Here is a 23,850-nt window from a genome sequence, read left to right as displayed (position 1 = left end):
ACCCCAAAAAACATATTCCATACTTAGAATGTGATATTTGTTAGCAATTAAATGCGATAATCGAATCGAAAATGGTGGAGACTATGGATTGAGATTAAGTATAGCAGGAATTCGATAAATGTGCTTCCATGTCTATGATATTTACCCATTCTAAATCTAAATTATTCACAAATACCATTTATTACCATATATACAATGAACATGTATATATTAAAAATTAAGTAAATAGTGTGTTATGAAAACGCATATATTCCAAATTTGAAATTATAACTAATAGTGAAACCGCATGTTATAGGAAAATGTCATGTAGCTCACTCATTACGAAACCGATTTAAATTTTGAAAACACCATTCGTTTGCCTATCTATCCGTTAGCAAATAGGTGTATATATCACTAATTTTCTCCAATAATTTAGAGCTATAAACAACGTTTATTCACACCAAGGAAACACAAATTACTTGTTTTCCACACAGACAGGCTAACGCGCCGTTAGGTGTCCTCGGCGAGGTGCAGCAAAAAGCGCTTAAACGGCTGAGCGAGGACGGGCGGGGCATACAGCTTACCTAGCACTGACTAGCGCAGTTCTCGAACAATCACATCCAGACGAATCCGAAGATGGCAGAGAAGACTCCAGTGAAGAAAGCAGTGAAGAAGCCAAAGACCCCTGCAGCTCATCCAAAGTACAGCGACATGGTGGCCACTGCAGTGGGAAGTCTGAAGGAACGTGGAGGCTCGTCCCGTCAGGCAATACTGAAATACATCATGGCTAACTTCAAAGTGGGATCCGACGCTAAGGCTATCAACGCACACCTGAAGATCGCCCTCCGGAACGGCGTGAAGAAAGGAGCCCTGAAACAGTCGAAAGGAACCGGAGCTGCTGGATCATTCAAGCTCGGAGAGAAACCTAAACCCGCCAAAAAACCAGCCGCTAAGAAAGTGGTTAAGCCGAAAGCAGCAAAACCTAAGAAACCGGCGGCGAAGAAAGCGACTACGTCGGCGACGGCTAAGAAACCAAAGGCAAAGACACCCAAGAAAGCAGCTACCAAGAAAACCACGGAAGAAGAAACCATCCAAGAAAACTACCAAGCCCAAGACCCCTAAGAAAAGGCTATCAAGTCTCCGAAGAAAGCTAAGACAGACAAGCCTAAGAAAGCCAAGGCTGCAAAAAAATAAGATGTATATCTTACACCGTCCGAACGACACGTAAACAGTCCTTTTTAGGACTACCCACATGTCACGAAAATCATCCAATTACGCCTCGAAAAATACGCAAAAAGCACTAATCGTTACTTCTTATAATTGACCAACGAACAAACCAACAACACCCTTCCCCACCCCCACCCTCCAAATACACCCACCTACCCGAAAGTAAAGGAAAATCCACCTTCCCACCCAACCCCACAGGACTACTTCACATCACACACTTTTTTGTTATAAACGGTAATCGCCGCCCAACTTCTAAGTCCCCCCGTCTCCCACCCGACAAGTACACACTCACGCCCGGCCCCGCCCATTTATGATTAGGTGAATGAATTTCAATAATATACACACCTATAAGCTGACACGGTATCGGTTTATTTCTTAATACTACGCATGTACAATCTGAATTCAAATACACAAATGTAGTGTACCGACTAACGCTAAAAATTGCCACTTTCAACCAACAATCATTTCATATATGAAATAATAGTAATGTTTATGTGGAAACTAGTGAAAACACTTCAAAATCATACTCTGAAATCGAGACAATTTCCGCTATACATTTTTTTTTCAAAATAGTTGAAACAGGTGGTATTATTCCAATTTCCACATATTTCAGTTTACCCAGTTGCAGGAGTCGTTTTCACTGTCCGTGCACGTGGGTACGTTGTCGTGTATACCTGTGTACGTATGTGTATAGTGCACGATCAAAGGTAAGTATCGTCGTCGTCTATACGATAGAGAATTATCCTGAATATAAAGTTGTTCTGACTCAAATTTCTAAAGTATAAATTTAACCCAGAATGTATAAAATGGATGTGTGAGCCAAACACATTTATTGCGAAAGGCTGAGTCCGGGGGCTCCAACCACGGCAGTTTTATTTTTTAAAAATATGAAATCCGATTCTCCTATTTGTGTGGTTTTGTTTTGTTTTGTGTGTGAGTGTGTGCATGTGTTTTTTTTTCCTTTTTTTCCCCTCTCACCTGTGACTGTTACTAGCGCGCGCACACCCACACCCACAAACACACCCCCATACATACACACCATTTCTTTATTTTCGAGTTCGATATCTAGACAACACAGAATTAATACATGTTTGCGTAGAGTCGAGTCAAGTACACATGTGTACACGTATATATATGATCACACATACAATACAGCACAACACACATGTGGATACGATGACGTATGAATTGGGAGGGAAAAAAACCCCCAAAAAACATATTCCATACTTAGAATGTGATATTTGTTAGCAATTAAATGCGATAATCGAATCGAAAATGGTGGAGACTATGGATTGAGATTAAGTATAGCAGGAATTCGATAAATGTGCTTCCATGTCTATGATATTTACCCATTCTAAATCTAAATTATTCACAAATACCATTTATTACCATATATACAATGAACATGTATATATTAAGAAACTAAGTAAATAGTGTGTTTATGAAAATAACGCATATATTACGAATTTAGAACAATTCTATTCAACTAATAGTGAAACCGCACTGACAAAATTATAGGAAAATGTCATGTAGCTCACTCATTACGAAACCGATTTAAATTTTGAAAACACCATTCGTTTGCCTATCTATCCGTTAGCAAATAGGTGTATATATCACTAATTTTCTCCAATAATTTAGAGCTATAAACAACGTTTATTCACACCAAGGAAACACAAATTACTTGTTTTCCACACAGACAGGCTAACGCGCCGTTAGGTGTCCTCGGCGAGGTGCAGCAAAAAGCGCTTAAACGGCTGAGCGAGGACGGGCGGGGCATACAGCTTACCTAGCACTGACTAGCGCAGTTCTCGAACAATCACATCCAGACGAATCCGAAGATGGCAGAGAAGACTCCAGTGAAGAAAGCAGTGAAGAAGCCAAAGACCCCGGCAGCTCATCCAAAGTACAGCGACATGGTGGCCACTGCAGTGGGAAGTCTGAAGGAACGTGGAGGCTCGTCCCGTCAGGCAATACTGAAATACATCATGGCTAACTTCAAAGTGGGATCCGACGCTAAGGCTATCAACGCACACCTGAAGATCGCCCTCCGGAACGGCGTGAAGAAAGGAGCCCTGAAACAGTCGAAAGGAACCGGAGCTGCTGGATCATTCAAGCTCGGAGAGAAACCTAAACCCGCCAAAAAACCAGCCGCTAAGAAAGTGGTTAAGCCGAAAGCAGCAAAACCTAAGAAACCGGCGGCGAAGAAAGCGACTACGTCGGCGACGGCTAAGAAACCAAAGGCAAAGACACCCAAGAAAGCAGCTACCAAGAAAACCACGGAGAAGAAACCATCCAAGAAAACTACCAAGCCCAAGACCCCTAAGAAAAAGGCTATCAAGTCTCCGAAGAAAGCTAAGACAGACAAGCCTAAGAAAGCCAAGGCTGCAAAAAAATAAGATGTATATCTTACACCGTCCGAACGACACGTAAACAGTCCTTTTTAGGACTACCCACATGTCACGAAAATCATCCAATTACGCCTCGAAAAATACGCAAAAAGCACTAATCGTTACTTCTTATAATTGACCAACGAACAAACCAACAACACCCTTCCCCACCCCCACCCTCCAAATACACCCACCTACCCGAAAGTAAAGGAAAATCCACCTTCCCACCCAACCCCACAGGACTACTTCACATCACACACTTTTTTGTTATAAACAATTGATACCTGCTACAACTTCTAAGTCGCCGCCCCGTCCCCCGTCTCCCACCCGACAAGTACACACTCACGCCCGGCCCCGCCCATTTATGATTAGGTGAATGAATTTCAATAATATACACGTTAAACCAACAGTTAATACACCTATAAGCTGACACGGTATCGGTTTATTTCTTAATACTACGCATGTACAATCTGAATTCAAATACACAAATGTAGTGTACCGACTAACGCTAAAAATTGCCACTTTCAACCAACAATCATTTCATATATGAAATAATAGTAATGTTTATGTGGAAACTAGTGAAAACACTTCAAAATCATACTCTGAAATCGAGACAATTTCCGCTATACATTTTTTTTTCAAAATAGTTGAAACAGGTGGTATTATTCCAATTTCCACATATTTCAGTTTACCCAGTTGCAGGAGTCGTTTTCACTGTCCGTGCACGTGGGTACGTTGTCGTGTATACCTGTGTACGTATGTGTATAGTGCACGATCAAAGGTAAGTATCGTCGTCGTCTATACGATAGAGAATTATCCTGAATATAAAGTTGTTCTGACTCAAATTTCTAAAGTATAAATTTAACCCAGAATGTATAAAATGGATGTGTGAGCCAAACACATTTATTGCGAAAGGCTGAGTCCGGGGGCTCCAACCACGGCAGTTTTATTTTTTAAAAATATGAAATCCGATTCTCCTATTTGTGTGGTTTTGTTTTGTTTTGTGTGTGAGTGTGTGCATGTGTTTTTTTTTTCCTTTTTTCCCCTCTCACCTGTGACTGTTACTAGCGCGCGCACACCCACACCCACAAACACACCCCCATACATACACACCATTTCTTTATTTTCGAGTTCGATATCTAGACAACACAGAATTAATACATGTTTGCGTAGAGTCGAGTCAAGTACACATGTGTACACGTATATATATGATCACACATACAATACAGCACAACACACATGTGGATACGATGACGTATGAATTGGGAGGGAAAAAAACCCCCAAAAAACATATTCCATACTTAGAATGTGATATTTGTTAGCAATTAAATGCGATAATCGAATCGAAAATGGTGGAGACTATGGATTGAGATTAAGTATAGCAGGAATTCGATAAATGTGCTTCCATGTCTATGATATTTACCCATTCTAAATCTAAATTATTCACAAATACCATTTATTACCATATATACAATGAACATGTATATATTAAGAAACTAAGTAAATAGTGTGTTTATGAAAATAACGCATATATTACGAATTTAGAACAATTCTATTCAACTAATAGTGAAACCGCACTGACAAAATTATAGGAAAATGTCATGTAGCTCACTCATTACGAAACCGATTTAAATTTTGAAAACACCATTCGTTTGCCTATCTATCCGTTAGCAAATAGGTGTATATATCACTAATTTTCTCCAATAATTTAGAGCTATAAACAACGTTTATTCACACCAAGGAAACACAAATTACTTGTTTTCCACACAGACAGGCTAACGCGCCGTTAGGTGTCCTCGGCGAGGTGCAGCAAAAAGCGCTTAAACGGCTGAGCGAGGACGGGCGGGGCATACAGCTTACCTAGCACTGACTAGCGCAGTTCTCGAACAATCACATCCAGACGAATCCGAAGATGGCAGAGAAGACTCCAGTGAAGAAAGCAGTGAAGAAGCCAAAGACCCCGGCAGCTCATCCAAAGTACAGCGACATGGTGGCCACTGCAGTGGGAAGTCTGAAGGAACGTGGAGGCTCGTCCCGTCAGGCAATACTGAAATACATCATGGCTAACTTCAAAGTGGGATCCGACGCTAAGGCTATCAACGCACACCTGAAGATCGCCCTCCGGAACGGCGTGAAGAAAGGAGCCCTGAAACAGTCGAAAGGAACCGGAGCTGCTGGATCATTCAAGCTCGGAGAGAAACCTAAACCCGCCAAAAAACCAGCCGCTAAGAAAGTGGTTAAGCCGAAAGCAGCAAAACCTAAGAAACCGGCGGCGAAGAAAGCGACTACGTCGGCGACGGCTAAGAAACCAAAGGCAAAGACACCCAAGAAAGCAGCTACCAAGAAAACCACGGAGAAGAAACCATCCAAGAAAACTACCAAGCCCAAGACCCCTAAGAAAAAGGCTATCAAGTCTCCGAAGAAAGCTAAGACAGACAAGCCTAAGAAAGCCAAGGCTGCAAAAAAATAAGATGTATATCTTACACCGTCCGAACGACACGTAAACAGTCCTTTTTAGGACTACCCACATGTCACGAAAATCATCCAATTACGCCTCGAAAAATACGCAAAAAGCACTAATCGTAACTTCTTATAATTGACCAACGAACAAACCAACAACACCCTTCCCCACCCCCACCCTCCAAATACACCCACCTACCCGAAAGTAAAGGAAAATCCACCTTCCCACCCAACCCCACAGGACTACTTCACATCACACACTTTTTTGTTATAAACAATTGATACCTGCTACAACTTCTAAGTCGCCGCCCCGTCCCCCGTCTCCCACCCGACAAGTACACACTCACGCCCGGCCCCGCCCATTTATGATTAGGTGAATGAATTTCAATAATATACACGTTAAACCAACAGTTAATACACCTATAAGCTGACACGGTATCGGTTTATTTCTTAATACTACGCATGTACAATCTGAATTCAAATACACAAATGTAGTGTACCGACTAACGCTAAAAATTGCCACTTTCAACCAACAATCATTTCATATATGAAATAATAGTAATGTTTATGTGGAAACTAGTGAAAACACTTCAAAATCATACTCTGAAATCGAGACAATTTCCGCTATACATTTTTTTTTCAAAATAGTTGAAACAGGTGGTATTATTCCAATTTCCACATATTTCAGTTTACCCAGTTGCAGGAGTCGTTTTCACTGTCCGTGCACGTGGGTACGTTGTCGTGTATACCTGTGTACGTATGTGTATAGTGCACGATCAAAGGTAAGTATCGTCGTCGTCTATACGATAGAGAATTATCCTGAATATAAAGTTGTTCTGACTCAAATTTCTAAAGTATAAATTTAACCCAGAATGTATAAAATGGATGTGTGAGCCAAACACATTTATTGCGAAAGGCTGAGTCCGGGGGCTCCAACCACGGCAGTTTTATTTTTTAAAAATATGAAATCCGATTCTCCTATTTGTGTGGTTTTGTTTTGTTTTGTGTGTGAGTGTGTGCATGTGTTTTTTTTTTCCTTTTTTCCCCTCTCACCTGTGACTGTTACTAGCGCGCGCACACCCACACCCACAAACACACCCCCATACATACACACCATTTCTTTATTTTCGAGTTCGATATCTAGACAACACAGAATTAATACATGTTTGCGTAGAGTCGAGTCAAGTACACATGTGTACACGTATATATATGATCACACATACAATACAGCACAACACACATGTGGATACGATGACGTATGAATTGGGAGGGAAAAAAACCCCCAAAAAACATATTCCATACTTAGAATGTGATATTTGTTAGCAATTAAATGCGATAATCGAATCGAAAATGGTGGAGACTATGGATTGAGATTAAGTATAGCAGGAATTCGATAAATGTGCTTCCATGTCTATGATATTTACCCATTCTAAATCTAAATTATTCACAAATACCATTTATTACCATATATACAATGAACATGTATATATTAAGAAACTAAGTAAATAGTGTGTTTATGAAAATAACGCATATATTACGAATTTAGAACAATTCTATTCAACTAATAGTGAAACCGCACTGACAAAATTATAGGAAAATGTCATGTAGCTCACTCATTACGAAACCGATTTAAATTTTGAAAACACCATTCGTTTGCCTATCTATCCGTTAGCAAATAGGTGTATATATCACTAATTTTCTCCAATAATTTAGAGCTATAAACAACGTTTATTCACACCAAGGAAACACAAATTACTTGTTTTCCACACAGACAGGCTAACGCGCCGTTAGGTGTCCTCGGCGAGGTGCAGCAAAAAGCGCTTAAACGGCTGAGCGAGGACGGGCGGGGCATATTCCTCCCCATATTAGACCTGTTTGGTGATTACTAAAAAGCGAAATTGCACACCCTAAAGCCTCGGCCCTACCAGCCCCCTCCCCCTTAGTGTCCTAGGCTCGGTTATAACCGGAACAAGGAAAACAATAACAGTAATAACAAAGACATTTGGTCAAAAATTAGATCCATAAAAGGAAACCCCCCTAGCGCCATGCCCATATTAGGAAAACAGGCAGAGGGCAGGACTAACGCCGAAAAGGCAAACATTTTGGCCAACCACTTCAAAAACACAAGCAGCAACGATAATTGTACAAAAACATTCCTAGAAAACAAAAAACAAAAATCCCCGGATATCATTGCTGCTATCTCCGACCCTGGATCCAACACCTCTGATCTCAACATCCCGTTCACATTAAACGAATATCGTAGGGCCCTTAAACAAAAAAAGAGCACGTCGCCAGGTATAGACCAGTTATCCTATATCATATTACAAAATTGCCCAAAAAACATAGACAACATCATTATGAGCTATATAAACTATATTTGGCAATCCGGCTCATACCCATCATCCTGGAATAAAGCAGAAATTATCCCCCTACATAAACCTGGAAAGAACAAAGAAGATCCGGCCTCATATAGACCAATAGCCCTAACCTCACACCTATGTAAAACCCTAGAAACCATGATAAACAATAGACTCAAACACTACCTTTCCAGTAACAAACTAATTAGCGAAAATCAGAGTGGCTTCCGGAACAGAAGGTCAACCCTCGATTCCCTAATTAGAATATCATCGGAAATCAAAAACGCACTAAGCAAGAATAGGCATACTCTGGCTGTTTTCCTAGATCTAGAAAAAGCATACGACCTTATTTGGCACGAAGGTCTATTGCTCTCCCTCAAGGAAATAGGTATTACAGGTAATATCTTTAGGTTTATATCAAATTTTTTACAAAATAGGTCCATAACAGTCAGAGTAAATAATTCCCACTCAGAAGAACAACCCCTAGAAAATGGTGTCCCACAAGGTAGTGTTATATCCCCAACCCTTTTCAATATCTTCCTAAATAAATTAGATAAAAAGTTAGAAGAGGTTAGACTACATAAAAGAATAGGATCGGTAGGACAATTTGCAGACGATACCAGTGTTTGGCACTCAGACAACACCATAAAACACACATGCACAACAGTACAAAGAACACTAAATACAATACAAGAATGGGCCGATGTATGGGGCTTTAAAATTTCAGAAACAAAAACAGTAGCCATGCTATTTTCCAGACGGCAAAGAGAACCAGAATTATATTTAGGCAAATCAAAAATAAAATTCGTCAACCAGACGAAATACCTAGGAATGATATTCGATCGGAAACTGACTTGGATTCCTCATATAAAATCAATCACAAGCAGATGTCAAAAAAAGTATGAACACGCTAACTTTTATAACAGGAAACACTTGGGGTACCAATAAAAAACATTTACTCAAATTATACAGGGTACTCATTAGATCAATAATAGACTACGGTTCCCAGGTATACGACTCAGCCTCAGACAACGCCCTACACGCACTAGAAAGAATACAATACAAAGCACTTAGGGTAGCTCTAGGTGCAACCAAAAATACACCTACCGTCAGCCTCTTAGCGGAGGCTGGCGAACAACCACTACAATTACGACGCAATACACTCACCCTCAAATACTGGGCTAGGACACAAGGACATGGCACACAATTTCCACCCAACAAACTAATAACACAGGCAAAACACACAACATTCAAGAAAACAAAGCAACACAAACCCCCATACAATCACAAAATACAGCAATATCAGAACATAACTTAAACAACATTAAAATAACACAATTTCACACAAATCCAACTCCGCCCTGGAAACTAGTAGCACCCAAAACAAGTACAGACATCCTACATAGTACGGACAAAAAAGAGAATCCTATCGCTGCAAAAAATATAGCACTGTCCATTATACACGACAAATACAAGAACCGCATTCAAATATACACTGATGGATCAAAAAACCAAACAACAGATAGAGTAGGTCTAGGTATTTACGCACCCGAACTAGGTATAGAACTTTCCATCAGAGTAACGGACAAGTGCTCAGTATATACAAGCGAACTTATAGCGATAGGATTAGCACTTAGGATTGTAGATGAAACAAAACCTCCGGGCGGAGCAGTCATACTAACAGACAGTCTATCATCATTACAATCGATAGAATCCGGCCACAGCACTAGAATAACGGAAATACATTCCATCACAAACACACTGCAATCCCTACATACACAGAACATACATACAACCATTGAATACATACCAGCTCACGTGGGCATCCCAGGGAACGATATGGCCGACTCCCTCGCCAAAAAGGCACTAGACAACCAAACGATCTTATGCAACACCACTTATTCTAAAGAGGAAGTCTACTCAATGATAAAAAAATCAGTAGACAAATCCTGGACTGATACCTGGCACCAAGTCAGTCCCACAAACTATCTTAGAAATGTAATTGACAAACCAATCAATAAAATTGAACTTTTCGGATCATCACAAAAAGAAGATAGGATTATTACTAGATTACGTTTAGGCCACACCAAATTAAATGAAAATATCAGCAAAATGAATAGACACTTATCGTCTAAATGTCGGAACTGCGACAACGCAGAAACAGTAGACCATATATTCCTACGATGCCAAAAACATACGCAAGCACGCAAAACGCTGCTCCACAATCTCCGCAAAATAAATATAACACCAACACACATACACACATTACTAAGACCTAGCCCAGTAGCACACAAAATTCACAAATATCTAATACAATATCTCACAAACACAGAATACATAGACAATATATAGTCAATACATAGACACACTGGCATAAGGGAGGCAACTCCCAAATAATCATCATACATTATGAACTTAAGTCCAGTATAGACACACACAAATAGGTACCACTTGTAGGTCATACAAACACTGCGTACGTATTCCGACTACACAGTGTAAGTATTTGTCACCTACCTGTGTCCAAAGGGCTTTTGGTAACCTATGTTAGGTAGGGACTAGGGATACACAAACCTATGGATTCATCCTACAGGGAAGTGTATCCTACACTGGACTGAAATTCATAACTTGAAACCTCCACTCCCATACGCAAACAAACAACAAGCATAACACATAACGCACTCACACTCAGAATACCTATCATCAAAGCTCCGCAACAAAATCAACCACTCCACAAACTCCTCGCAACAACACACACCACTCAGCAGACCCCATGAACTCAAATCCAGTTTAGATACACAAAATAGGTACCACTTGTAGGTCATACAAACACTGTATACGAATTCCGTATACACAGTGTAAGTATTCGTCACCTACCTGTGTCCAAAGGGCGTTTGGTAACCTATGTTAGGTAGGGAATAGGGATACACAACCCATCACATTTACCGTGCAGGGAAGTATATCCAACACTGGACCGATGTTCTAAACACAACACACCCAATACGTAACTACATATCACCAATAACACTGTTCCTATCATACACCACAACATAGGGTTTTTTTTTTTTTAAACACACATCACTACACCCCAATTAAGATAATCTCAATCAAACAGAAACCATCAGCATCGATAACGGGACACCAACCGTACCATCTGCCAAAAATACTTCCGCAACCCTTTTTCATTTAAATGCACCTGGTCAGCGGCATAGTCATTCGGATAGACAAACTCCCCCCTCCACTTTAGAGACATTCCCCCTTTCCAATAAAGACAAAACATGTACATGGGCCCCTTTAGCCTTAAAATCTTCCACCAGCTTCACTATCTCATCGTAGATCTCCCGGGGGTGACGACCAGGGGCGATGTCGTTGGCTCCCATGTGGATCATCAGCCGGTAAAAAAATCTCTTCGCATATATATATATATATATAATCCAAAAAAAATTATTCCTCTGAAAAAACCAAATCTTTTTACATATGAACTCCCCACGAACATGACGGTCTTCATCTTGAGCCCATATATTTATACCACATCCACAATCTTACAAGTAAAACAACATAAACCAAACCATCCAAATAAACTCCCCCTCATTAACCTTCACACCTCTCTGCACATACCTCAATCATGCCACACACCACACACAAACACAATATAATAATTAAAAAAAAAAATAAAGTATCAGAAGGGTTTAAACTACAAAGTCTCGTTGCTGGGAGAAATTATTATTACTACTAAATATTTCCACACCACTACATCATCATACACAAATCACTTATCTCCCCCGCAGTATCTCTCAACTTATTCGCTCCAATAGCACTCTATAAAAAAAAAAAAAAAAAAAAAAAAAAAAATAAAAAAAAAAAAAAAAAAAAAAAAAATACTTACCCCATTAGCCCTCTACCACTATCTTCACTACCACCACCCCTCTCCCCCTCATTAACCTTCAACCTCTCTGCACATACCACAATCATGCCTCTACCCTCCTATAATCATTATAAAAAAAAAGTGTTGCTGGCCAAATATCCTTTCATATGTTGAAATCAGCGGTTGGGTTAAAGAAAGGGAAGAAGGGGAAGGGATTAAGAAAATAAATAATAGGGAGAGAGAGAAAAAGGAAGGGGAAAGTAAGGATAAAAGGAAAAGGAAGGAAAAGAAATGGAAGGTTTAATAGAAGGAGAGGGAAAATACGGGAAAGGGAACGGAGAAGAAGAAAACCGTACAGAGAGATTGGGTGACCTTTTTTCCATATTTTATTAACCATATATGGAAAGTTAAGTACTATCTCTCTGTCCCCACCAACGTACGTTTTTTTTTTTTTTTTTTTTTTCCCCAGAAAACATAATGTAATTGGAACTCTACTCACTCTTCCCCTACACCTCTCCTATGACTACAACACCCCAACCCTAACTAACATCAGCACAATAGGCACTGTAGACACGAGTCGTGAAGGACTGCTACCGACCATAGAGAAAGGATATGATTGGCACAGAAAGAAAAAGACATTATGTAAAGTAGCACAGCTAAAAGGAGAAAGCACAGATCAGAGCAAAAGCAAGGACTCATAGTGAGCACCAGCACATTACTAAAAACTAACAACACAGTCCGGCGGACGGGACTTAAAACGGTGGCCTGTGTGAGACCCGTCCAAGCTCGCACATTAAAGATCCTCCTGTGGTTTTCGATAATAAGAGGCACCTCACGCCGCCCAGGAGCCCCCTTCCTCTATTTCGTAATATACATATATATTTCTATTCTCTCTTTTTTTTCTAAATTGACAAATAATTCAAGAAACTATTAGACAAGGACTTCAAAAATTTTCTTTATATATTGAATAAATAATTAAGATAAGGGCCGTTTTTGGATTGGTATCTGCACTGATAACTGGTGAAAACGACAGCGAAACACAAGCCTCCACTCCTCGGACCAAGAAAGCGAAAACGAATAACACAGGCCCAATAAACTTTTTTAGATCCGGGAGTCATATCAAAATAGCAAGACCTAGAGACTCTCAATATGACTCCCAACAATGAGGGGAGCACCCCCCTCACGTCGCCAGAGAATCGACGTACGTCGATTGGATTCCGCCCGGCGACGGGCGGAATCACGGAGACGAAAAACTGCCAACAACAACAACAACAACCGAGTGCGTATCATTACTGGTATCGACACTCGTCGTAATACAAGTAGTTACAACATGGGACCCAAGATTACCGGAACTAAAGGCGCCAAGAAGGCAGCCACCAAGGCAAAGGCCAACCGTGGCACCGACAAGAAAAGGAGGAGGAAGAGGAGGGAATCCTACAGCATCTACATCTACAAGGTGCTGAAACAGGTGCACCCCGACACTGGTGTTTCCAGCAAGGCTATGTCAATCATGAACAGCTTTGTCAACGACATCTTTGAGAGAATCGCCGCTGAGGCTTCCCGTCTCGCTCACTACAACAAGAGGTCCACCATCACTAGTCGGGAGATCCAGACCGCTGTCCGTCTCCTACTGCCTGGTGAATTGGCCAAGCACGCCGTCAGTGAGGGTACCAAGGCTGTCACCAAGTACACCAGCTCCAAGTAAACTGCTGAAAGAAAGTTTACTATAACAAAAACGGCCCTTTTCAGGGCCACCCATATTTCTCAAAAAGACCTTAAGTAACACTCGAGGAAAAAATACGCATTTTATATACAGTCGTAGTGCTAGTCAACAACATGCTAATTCGTTATGTGTAGTGTAGTGTATGTAATAAATGTTGATTGATTGACTGACAGATTTGGTGAAGTAGGACAGTACGTATGGGTGCTGGAAATGATATTCGCGCGCGCGTGTTTATGTGTGCTTTCTGTTTTTTTCATACACGAATAGAACATAGGTATATTTTTGTTTGTAAAGGCTAATAATGATTCAGTATGAAATCATGACGAACAACAGCAATGATATAGGCTATTGTTGGAATCGAACGCGTCTTGCTTTTTTTTCAGACGCGTGAGAATTTTTTTTTTTTTTTCTTCATGTTGAATTGTATACATTTCATTACTAATTAGCATGAGCCTACACTCTTTTACAGCATAATGTTATATGAATGTGATAACTAATACTGCGTATTTTCGAGGGCTCATTGAAGCTCTTTGGGAAGTTTGGTGGCCCTGAAAAGGGCCGTTTGTGTGTTAGTCTGCAGGAAATAAGATTTTTAACCGCCAAATCCGTACAGGGTACGTCCTTGTCTCTTCAGAGCGTAGACGACATCCATGGCTGTGACCGTTTTCCTCTTGGCATGCTCGGTGTATGTGACGGCGGCATCTCGGATGACATTCTCCAGGAATACCTTAAGGACACCACGGGTCTCTTCGTAGATTAATCCAGAAATACGCTTGACACCACCTCGGCGAGCCAGACGACGGATTGCGGGCTTGGTAATACCCTGGATGTTATCACGCAACACCTTCCTGTGTCTTTTGGCGCCTCCCTTTCCGAGTCCCTTACCTCCTTTACCTCTTCCAGACATGTTTACTCACAGTTAGCAGTAACCGAGAATGAGCTTTGCACCGAGATCACCCTGTTATATACAAACCAGAAGGCCGTGTGAGAAGACCTATGCGGTTTTGTAAGCGCGTTTTTCATTGGTCACAATTTGCGTTGGCCTGTTGCACACACGTGTGTACATAACGACTCCGGTGACGAGAGTTCTCCGGTGATAGAATTAGACAGCAACAAACGTGCATTTTCTCACAAAATAACAAACACCAGAAATCACTCACAGCTATGTTGAATTGATTTATCAAACTTTACTCCGTTAGTAAATTGAAACACATTTTCTTGAAACAAATGGACTGAACACAAGTTTATTGAACATCCAGAGAAGTGGCAGCACCCATATCGTCGTATTAATAAGAATACCTGCTATATCATTTCAATGGCTTAATATATAGATATACGGTATTGCATGTAAGGCATAGATATCAATACAATTACTAAACATTCGGCTCTGAACTGAACTGCTACTTCAACAGAATTTATTACATCGACGAAAATTTATGCATCCTCGGAAAAAAATTATACCACCCCCCCCCCCCCCCCAAAATTTTTCGCCTCGCTCCGCTCGGCGAAATCTCTTTCCAACAACAACAACAACAACAACAACAACAACAACAACAACAACAACAACAACAACAACAACAACAACAACAACAACAACAACCTCCTCCTCCTTTTTTTTTTTTTTTTTTACAACAATCAAACAACAAACACATACAAACAAAACAAAACAAAACAAACAACCACCAATATACACACACACACACATTTATTCCAATATCACATCTTACAAAATCAAATCAAATCAGATATCTCGCCAAATATTCGCCCACACAATACCAACGTCTAACAACTGCTGCCCCAAACCCTTTTCATCTGCATGTTTAATACTTCCAATCGCCACACTGGAAACCCACATATTTCTAGATTGATTGATTGATTGATCTCATCGATTCCTTTTTATCGACTTATGGGTCAGTAAAATTGCGTAATTGAAGATAAATATTCATGTTTCATTACCGTTTTCAACTTGGAGAAGATAATCATGCATATCAGTGACCACATTGCGTATTTTTAAGAGCTCATTTGGGGCTTTTCGTGAGATGTGGTGGCCCTTAAAAGGGCCGTTTTGGGCAAGAAGGGTACACACAATGTACTGCTTAAGCACGTTCTCCTCGGATACGGCGGGCAAGCTGGATATCCTTCGGCATGATAGTGACACGCTTGGCATGGATGGCGCACAGGTTGGTGTCCTCGAAGAGTCCTACCAAGTAGGCTTCGCTGGCCTCCTGCAGAGCCATAACAGCAGAGCTCTGGAACCTCAGGTCAGTCTTGAAATCCTGGGCGATTTCACGGACGAGACGCTGGAATGGCAGTTTCCTGATGAGGAGCTCGGTGCTCTTCTGGTACCTACGGATTTCACGGAGAGCTACTGTTCCGGGCCTGTATCTGTGAGGTTTCTTTACTCCTCCGGTGGCTGGGGCACTCTTACGGGCGGCCTTGGTAGCCAACTGCTTGCGTGGGGCCTTGCCTCCAGTAGATTTACGAGCGGTCTGCTTGGTACGAGCCATTTCGTGATGCTTAACGGTTGAAGTTCAACGGTAGAATGCCGGCCGACGTCAGACAGCTATTTTTGTGCTCCCCGCGCCGCCACAGAACAAGGATAAGATTGGACACTGGATTTGTTAAAACGTGTCTGATTGGCTGATATATACAGACCTTCATTGGCCCTCAGGCAATTTCACTCCGCCAACTTTCAATCCTACCTGACTTGTCTTGGTGTTCAATTATCCAATTATCATGTCAACATTTAATTATGAGTTGGAATTCAATTACCCCCAGGACATTTCTATATCACACATTGCAAGTAATGACAAATATTCACGGTAATAATGACAGAAAACAAAGAAAGCACAAAAATAAAAAGTGACTTGACCATGTAACAGGCAGAAATTATATGATTTCTACGTGCTAGTTTTCACTGTTGTATTGTATTGTGTTGTATTGTTTATTCATTTTAAGACTTGCAGCCTGTTAGTTAAATGCATAAGAATACAATGTACACAATATAACACTATTATAACACATAAAAGATATTCAGATGTTATATAAAACTTAGCTAACTTTGTACAAGACCAAAAAGAAACAAGGAGAGAGAGAGAGAGAGAGAGAGAGAGAGAGAGAGAGAGAGAGAGAGAGAGAGAGAGAGAGAGACGTATACGTAAGTAAATAAATACCACGTCCGTATAATATTTTAATGTACATATATATATGTGTGTGTGTGTGTTGTCTCTCACTAACATGATCACTCGACAGTTTATTCATTTACTATTGTGATTCGCTACAGCTCACCTACCCTATCTATAAACTGTTTCGTTCTATGTCTTTTTTACATGTCATCCTATGCGGTGATTTGTTTTGGGTTTTTTTTTTTTCCTTGTGTGTATCATACAACGTTCTTGACAGTGTTAAGAAATGAATGAAGCAATAACTCACCAAATGAGGAATTTGCGTGGATGTCTTTTTTTTTCGAGTGAATTCAAAGAGACGCTTTTTGAGAAAAGTGGGTGGCCCTGAAAAGGGCCGTTTTTCTGTTGGTGTACAAGGTACACGGGAACGGTTTACTTCGCGGGCTTCTGGGTCTTCTTGGGCAGAAGTACAGCCTGGATGTTGGGCAGTACACCACCTTGGGCGATGGTGACACCGGACAACAGTTTGTTCAACTCCTCGTCGTTCCTGATGGCCAGCTGGAGATGACGGGGGATGATCCTGGTCTTCTTGTTATCTCTGGCAGCGTTTCCTGCCAATTCTAAAACTTCAGCAGCCAAGTACTCGAGGACGGCAGCCAAGTAAACTGGGGCACCGGCTCCAACTCTCTCGGCATAGTTTCCCTTGCGGAGCAGACGGTGGATACGACCGACTGGGAACTGAAGTCCAGCACGGGATGATCGGCTCTTTGCCTTTCCCTTAACTTTTCCTCCCTTACCTCGTCCAGACATGTTGATGCGTTCGGCTTGTGACTGTTACGCGGAGCTACAACAGAATGAAAAACAAGTCGTCACCGTGTAGCGTTTTATACTACGGATCGAAATTGTAGCGCGCGAGAAAAATAGGGGGTGTTTTCTGAGACAACTTGGAGGTTCGAGTGGTTTTGTATAGCGCGCATGTATGTAAGAATTTTTGATCCTACCTGGGACGGCTATGGTATAAAAGTGAAAAACTCGGCCGAGTGCGTATCATTACTGGTATCGACACTCGTCGTAATACAAGTAGTTACAACATGGGACCCAAGATTACCGGAACTAAAGGCGCCAAGAAGGCAGCCACCAAGGCAAAGGCCAACCGTGGCACCGACAAGAAAAGGAGGAGGAAGAGGAGGGAATCCTACAGCATCTACATCTACAAGGTGCTGAAACAGGTGCACCCCGACACTGGTGTTTCCAGCAAGGCTATGTCAATCATGAACAGCTTTGTCAACGACATCTTTGAGAGAATCGCCGCTGAGGCTTCCCGTCTCGCTCACTACAACAAGAGGTCCACCATCACTAGTCGGGAGATCCAGACCGCTGTCCGTCTCCTACTGCCTGGTGAATTGGCCAAGCACGCCGTCAGTGAGGGTACCAAGGCTGTCACCAAGTACACCAGCTCCAAGTAAACTGCTGAAAGAAAGTTTACTATAACAAAAACGGCCCTTTTCAGGGCCACCCATATTTCTCAAAAAGACCTTAAGTAACACTCGAGGAAAAAATACGCATTTTATATACAGTCGTAGTGCTAGTCAACAACATGCTAATTCGTTATGTGTAGTGTAGTGTATGTAATAAATGTTGATTGATTGACTGACAGATTTGGTGAAGTAGGACAGTACGTATGGGTGCTGGAAATGATATTCGCGCGCGCGTGTTTATGTGTGCTTTCTGTTTTTTTCATACACGAATAGAACATAGGTATATTTTTGTTTGTAAAGGCTAATAATGATTCAGTATGAAATCATGACGAACAACAGCAATGATATAGGCTATTGTTGGAATCGAACGCGTCTTGCTTTTTTTTCAGACGCGTGAGAATTTTTTTTTTTTTTTCTTCATGTTGAATTGTATACATTTCATTACTAATTAGCATGAGCCTACACTCTTTTACAGCATAATGTTATATGAATGTGATAACTAATACTGCGTATTTTCGAGGGCTCATTGAAGCTCTTTGGGAAGTTTGGTGGCCCTGAAAAGGGCCGTTTGTGTGTTAGTCTGCAGGAAATAAGATTTTTAACCGCCAAATCCGTACAGGGTACGTCCTTGTCTCTTCAGAGCGTAGACGACATCCATGGCTGTGACCGTTTTCCTCTTGGCATGCTCGGTGTATGTGACGGCATCTCGGATGACATTCTCCAGGAATACCTTAAGGACACCACGGGTCTCTTCGTAGATTAATCCAGAAATACGCTTGACACCACCTCGGCGAGCCAGACGACGGATTGCGGGCTTGGTAATACCCTGGATGTTATCACGCAACACCTTCCTGTGTCTTTTGGCGCCTCCCTTTCCGAGTCCCTTACCTCCTTTACCTCTTCCAGACATGTTTACTCACAGTTAGCAGTAACCGAGAATGAGCTTTGCACCGAGATCACCCTGTTATATACAAACCAGAAGGCCGTGTGAGAAGACCTATGCGGTTTTGTAAGCGCGTTTTTCATTGGTCACAATTTGCGTTGGCCTGTTGCACACACGTGTGTACATAACGACTCCGGTGACGAGAGTTCTCCGGTGATAGAATTAGACAGCAACAAACGTGCATTTTCTCACAAAATAACAAACACCAGAAATCACTCACAGCTATGTTGAATTGATTTATCAAACTTTACTCCGTTAGTAAATTGAAACACATTTTCTTGAAACAAATGGACTGAACACAAGTTTATTGAACATCCAGAGAAGTGGCAGCACCCATATCGTCGTATTAATAAGAATACCTGCTATATCATTTCAATGGCTTAATATATAGATATACGGTATTGCATGTAAGGCATAGATATCAATACAATTACTAAACATTCGGCTCTGAACTGAACTGCTACTTCAACAGAATTTATTACATCGACGAAAATTTATGCATCCTCGGAAAAAAAGTATACCACCCCCCCCCCCCCCCAAAATTTTTCGCCTCGCTCCGCTCGGCGAAATCTCTTTCCAACAACAACAACAACAACAACAACAACAACAACAACAACAACAACAACAACAACAACAACAACAACAACAACAACGATCCTCCTCCTCCTTTTTTTTTTTTTTTTTTACAACAATCAAACAACAAACACATACAAACAAAACAAAACAAAACAAACAACCACCAATATACACACACACACACATTTATTCCAATATCACATCTTACAAAATCAAATCAAATCAGATATCTCGCCAAATATTCGCCCACACAATACCAACGTCTAACAACTGCTGCCCCAAACCCTTTTCATCTGCATGTTTAATACTTCCAATCGCCACACTGGAAACCCACATATTTCTAGATTGATTGATTGATTGATCTCATCGATTCCTTTTTATCGACTTATGGGTCAGTAAAATTGCGTAATTGAAGATAAATATTCATGTTTCATTACCGTTTTCAACTTGGAGAAGATAATCATGCATATCAGTGACCACATTGCGTATTTTTAAGAGCTCATTTGGGGCTTTTCGTGAGATGTGGTGGCCCTTAAAAGGGCCGTTTTGGGCAAGAAGGGTACACACAATGTACTGCTTAAGCACGTTCTCCTCGGATACGGCGGGCAAGCTGGATATCCTTCGGCATGATAGTGACACGCTTGGCATGGATGGCGCACAGGTTGGTGTCCTCGAAGAGTCCTACCAAGTAGGCTTCGCTGGCCTCCTGCAGAGCCATAACAGCAGAGCTCTGGAACCTCAGGTCAGTCTTGAAATCCTGGGCGATTTCACGGACGAGACGCTGGAATGGCAGTTTCCTGATGAGGAGCTCGGTGCTCTTCTGGTACCTACGGATTTCACGGAGAGCTACTGTTCCGGGCCTGTATCTGTGAGGTTTCTTTACTCCTCCGGTGGCTGGGGCACTCTTACGGGCGGCCTTGGTAGCCAACTGCTTGCGTGGGGCCTTGCCTCCAGTAGATTTACGAGCGGTCTGCTTGGTACGAGCCATTTCGTGATGCTTAACGGTTGAAGTTCAACGGTAGAATGCCGGCCGACGTCAGACAGCTATTTTTGTGCTCCCCGCGCCGCCACAGAACAAGGATAAGATTGGACACTGGATTTGTTAAAACGTGTCTGATTGGCTGATATATACAGACCTTCATTGGCCCTCAGGCAATTTCACTCCGCCAACTTTCAATCCTACCTGACTTGTCTTGGTGTTCAATTATCCAATTATCATGTCAACATTTAATTATGAGTTGGAATTCAATTACCCCCAGGACATTTCTATATCACACATTGCAAGTAATGACAAATATTCACGGTAATAATGACAGAAAACAAAGAAAGCACAAAAATAAAAAGTGACTTGACCATGTAACAGGCAGAAATTATATGATTTCTACGTGCTAGTTTTCACTGTTGTATTGTATTGTGTTGTATTGTTTATTCATTTTAAGACTTGCAGCCTGTTAGTTAAATGCATAAGAATACAATGTACACAATATAACACTATTATAACACATAAAAGATATTCAGATGTTATATAAAACTTAGCTAACTTTGTACAAGACCAAAAAGAAACACGGAGAGAGAGAGAGAGAGAGAGAGAGAGAGAGAGAGAGAGAGAGAGAGAGAGAGACGTATACGTAAGTAAATAAATACCACGTCCGTATAATATTTTAATGTACATATATATATGTGTGTGTGTGTGTTGTCTCTCACTAACATGATCACTCGACAGTTTATTCATTTACTATTGTGATTCGCTACAGCTCACCTACCCTATTATAAACTTTTTCGTTATATGTCTTTTTTACATGTCATCCTATGCGGTGATTTGTTTTGGGTTTTTTTTTTTTTTGTGTGTATCATACAACGTTCTTGACAGTGTTAAGAAATGAATGAAGCAATAACTCACCAAATGAGGAATTTTCGTGTGCTATCAAACAGAGACACTTCTCGAGAAAAGTGGGTGGCCCTGAAAAGGGCCGTTTGTTTTTTGTGTGAAGCTCCAGAAAGGCCGTTTAAGTGGCTGGCTTCTGGGTCTTCTTGGGGAGAAGGACGGCCAGGATGTTGGGGAGGACACCACCCAGTGCAATGGTAACACCAGACAAAGTTTGTTCAACTCCTCGTCGTTTCTGATGGCCAACTGAAGATGACGTGGGATGATCCTGGTCTTCTTGTTATCTCTGGCAGCGTTTCCTGCCAATTCCAACACCTCAGCTGCCAAGTATTCGAGGACAGCGGCCAGGTAGACTGGGGCACCGGCACCAACTCTCTCGGCATAGTTTCCTTTACGGAGCAGACGGTGGATACGTCCGACAGGGAACTGAAGCCCTGCACGGGATGATCGGCTCTTTGCCTTTCCCTTTACTTTTCCTCCCTTTCCACGTCCAGACATCTTGATGCGTGATACGATCGGCTAGTTACTGTCAACAGTGTTAAGCAGAATGAGAGGTCGGCCACATCATGAAGCGTTATATACCCCAAGGTAGGATCGAAATTGCAACGAGCGTAAAGTAGGGGGTGTTTTCAGTGAGCGTGTAAGGTTCGAGTGATTTGGGCATTACAAGACTCGATCCTACCTGAGAGGGCGATGGTATATAAGAGGGGTTTGTGGCGGGCTGTGTGTTATTCGTATCGGCACTCGTCGTACTAGCAACATGGGCCCTAAACAAGTAGGTTCGAAAGGAGCAAAGAAGGCCGCCACTAAGGCAAAGGCCAGTCGTGGAACTGACAAGAAAAGGAGGAGGAAGAGGAGGGAATCCTACAGCATCTACATCTACAAGGTGTTGAAACAGGTGCACCCCGACACCGGAGTGTCCAGCAAAGCCATGTCCATCATGAACAGCTTTGTCAACGACATCTTCGAGAGAATCGCCGCTGAGGCTTCCCGTCTGGCCCACTACAACAAGAGGTCCACCATCACTAGTCGGGAAATCCAGACTGCTGTCCGTCTCCTTCTCCCCGGTGAATTGGCTAAGCACGCCGTCAGCGAAGGCACCAAGGCTGTCACCAAGTACACCAGTTCCAAGTAAACTTGTAGCAAAGTTTACTACAACAAACCAACCAAACGGCCCTTTTCAGGGCCACCCACATTCCTCAAAAAGCCCTGTGATCTCTCGAAAATTATACGCTTTGTCTGCGTAAGACTTGACTTGCTTCAGTGTGTGTCGTCGTGTGATTTGTTTGTAATATGTAAAAGAGAACTGCTATAGTAAGGAAACGAATGAGAAATATAATCATCATATAGCAATGAAATATATGAAAACATATCCGTCCAAATATCATGTGGAGTTGTTGGTAAGTTAGTGTTGATTGATTTACATTTAGATTAAAGTAAAGACGAAATAATACCACCTTGTAACATGGTTCCATGTGCATGTGTGTTTGATATGATATAATTTGGTAAAACCTTATTTCAAAACTACGAATGCATGTACTATAGCTCAATAACGAAATAGTGTATGGATTGATTATCTTTATTTTCATGTATTAATTGCAACGATGTAAGATCAACCCATGTTCTGTGTATTTATGGAGAAGTGTGCATAAGTTTATAAGAATTAGGCCGTGTTTTATTTCAATGATAAAACACAGCCAAAATATTTACATATCAACTGAATCGAATTGAATCTGAATAGATATGATTATGGAATGGAATGGAATGGAATGGAAAGGAGAGAAAATAAAATGAAATTGATAGTTTGGTAAGTATTTGTTTTCTGTTGTATTTATTTGCTTGTAAGTG

General features: G+C 41.4%; 9 protein-coding genes and 2 pseudogenes across 9 annotated transcripts; 6 read left to right on the top strand and 5 right to left on the bottom strand.

Moving 5' to 3' along the window:
- The first annotated feature begins 615 nt into the window (after nt 1-615).
- On the top strand, nt 616-1,101 carry LOC132564903 (histone H1-delta-like). Its single transcript, XM_060229517.1, has one exon. It carries the CDS (start codon nt 616-618, stop codon nt 1,099-1,101), a length of 486 nt encoding a protein of 161 aa, XP_060085500.1.
- A 1,943-nt stretch (nt 1,102-3,044) lies between these two features.
- LOC132564902 (histone H1-delta-like) lies at nt 3,045-3,602 on the top strand. Its single transcript, XM_060229516.1, has one exon. The coding sequence runs from the start codon at nt 3,045-3,047 to the stop codon at nt 3,600-3,602; it is 558 nt and encodes a 185-aa protein (XP_060085499.1).
- Nucleotides 3,603-5,505: 1,903 nt separating this feature from the next.
- Nucleotides 5,506-6,063, top strand: LOC132564901 (histone H1-delta-like). The gene has a single exon (XM_060229515.1). The coding sequence runs from the start codon at nt 5,506-5,508 to the stop codon at nt 6,061-6,063; it is 558 nt and encodes a 185-aa protein (XP_060085498.1).
- Nucleotides 6,064-13,602: 7,539 nt separating this feature from the next.
- On the top strand, nt 13,603-13,977 carry LOC132564907 (histone H2B-like). The gene has a single exon (XM_060229519.1). The coding sequence runs from the start codon at nt 13,603-13,605 to the stop codon at nt 13,975-13,977; it is 375 nt and encodes a 124-aa protein (XP_060085502.1).
- A 610-nt stretch (nt 13,978-14,587) lies between these two features.
- LOC132564916 (histone H4-like) lies at nt 14,588-14,908 on the bottom strand. Its single transcript, XM_060229527.1, has one exon. The coding sequence runs from the start codon at nt 14,900-14,902 to the stop codon at nt 14,588-14,590; it is 315 nt and encodes a 104-aa protein (XP_060085510.1). The 5' UTR covers nt 14,903-14,908.
- A 1,183-nt stretch (nt 14,909-16,091) lies between these two features.
- Nucleotides 16,092-21,105, bottom strand: LOC132564900 (uncharacterized). Its single transcript, XM_060229514.1, has 5 exons — nt 20,703-21,105; nt 19,216-19,495; nt 18,209-18,380; nt 17,592-17,951; nt 16,092-16,511 (listed from the first exon to the last, which is right to left on the bottom strand). The coding sequence occupies exons 1-5, from the start codon at nt 21,103-21,105 to the stop codon at nt 16,092-16,094; spliced, it is 1,635 nt and encodes a 544-aa protein (XP_060085497.1).
- LOC132564913 (histone H2A-beta, sperm-like) lies at nt 17,471-17,930 on the bottom strand (annotated as a pseudogene).
- Nucleotides 18,212-18,586, top strand: LOC132564914 (histone H2B-like). Its single transcript, XM_060229526.1, has one exon. The coding sequence runs from the start codon at nt 18,212-18,214 to the stop codon at nt 18,584-18,586; it is 375 nt and encodes a 124-aa protein (XP_060085509.1).
- On the bottom strand, nt 19,197-19,514 carry LOC132564917 (histone H4). Its single transcript, XM_060229528.1, has one exon. The coding sequence runs from the start codon at nt 19,506-19,508 to the stop codon at nt 19,197-19,199; it is 312 nt and encodes a 103-aa protein (XP_060085511.1). The 5' UTR covers nt 19,509-19,514.
- A 1,018-nt stretch (nt 21,106-22,123) lies between the features above and the next one.
- On the bottom strand, nt 22,124-22,500 carry LOC132564905 (histone H2A-like; annotated as a pseudogene).
- Nucleotides 22,501-22,761: 261 nt separating this feature from the next.
- Nucleotides 22,762-23,341, top strand: LOC132564911 (histone H2B). Its single transcript, XM_060229524.1, has one exon. The coding sequence runs from the start codon at nt 22,763-22,765 to the stop codon at nt 23,135-23,137; it is 375 nt and encodes a 124-aa protein (XP_060085507.1). The 5' UTR covers nt 22,762; the 3' UTR covers nt 23,138-23,341.
- Nucleotides 23,342-23,850: the final 509 nt, after the last annotated feature.

Source organism: Ylistrum balloti, unplaced genomic scaffold (genome assembly GCF_031769215.1).
Source record: "Ylistrum balloti isolate Yb309-2 unplaced genomic scaffold, AGI_CSIRO_Ybal_v1 Utg373174, whole genome shotgun sequence".
NCBI lineage: Eukaryota > Metazoa > Mollusca > Bivalvia > Pectinida > Pectinidae > Ylistrum > Ylistrum balloti.
Note: the sequence above shows the minus strand (reverse complement) of the source record. Positions and strands in the feature narration are given on the sequence as shown.

Coding starts and splice junctions, on each gene's coding strand:
- LOC132564903 (XM_060229517.1), top strand. CDS start 616: ATGGCAGAGAAGACTCCAGTGAAGAAAGCAGTGAAGAAGCCAAAGACC.
- LOC132564907 (XM_060229519.1), top strand. CDS start 13,603: ATGGGACCCAAGATTACCGGAACTAAAGGCGCCAAGAAGGCAGCCACC.
- LOC132564902 (XM_060229516.1), top strand. CDS start 3,045: ATGGCAGAGAAGACTCCAGTGAAGAAAGCAGTGAAGAAGCCAAAGACC.
- LOC132564900 (XM_060229514.1), bottom strand. CDS start 21,105: ATGGCTCGTACCAAGCAGACCGCTCGTAAATCTACTGGAGGCAAGGCC. Junction 19,496..20,702: donor CCGCCGTATCCGAGGAGAAC/GTGCTTAAGCAG, acceptor TGTCTGGAAGAG/GTAAAGGAGGTAAGGGACTC. Junction 16,512..17,591: donor TACTGCCCAACATCCAGGCT/GTACTTCTGCCC, acceptor TCAACCGTTAAG/CATCACGAAATGGCTCGTAC.
- LOC132564911 (XM_060229524.1), top strand. CDS start 22,763: ATGGGCCCTAAACAAGTAGGTTCGAAAGGAGCAAAGAAGGCCGCCACT.
- LOC132564916 (XM_060229527.1), bottom strand. CDS start 14,902: ATGTCTGGAAGAGGTAAAGGAGGTAAGGGACTCGGAAAGGGAGGCGCC.
- LOC132564901 (XM_060229515.1), top strand. CDS start 5,506: ATGGCAGAGAAGACTCCAGTGAAGAAAGCAGTGAAGAAGCCAAAGACC.
- LOC132564914 (XM_060229526.1), top strand. CDS start 18,212: ATGGGACCCAAGATTACCGGAACTAAAGGCGCCAAGAAGGCAGCCACC.
- LOC132564917 (XM_060229528.1), bottom strand. CDS start 19,508: ATGTCTGGAAGAGGTAAAGGAGGTAAGGGACTCGGAAAGGGAGGCGCC.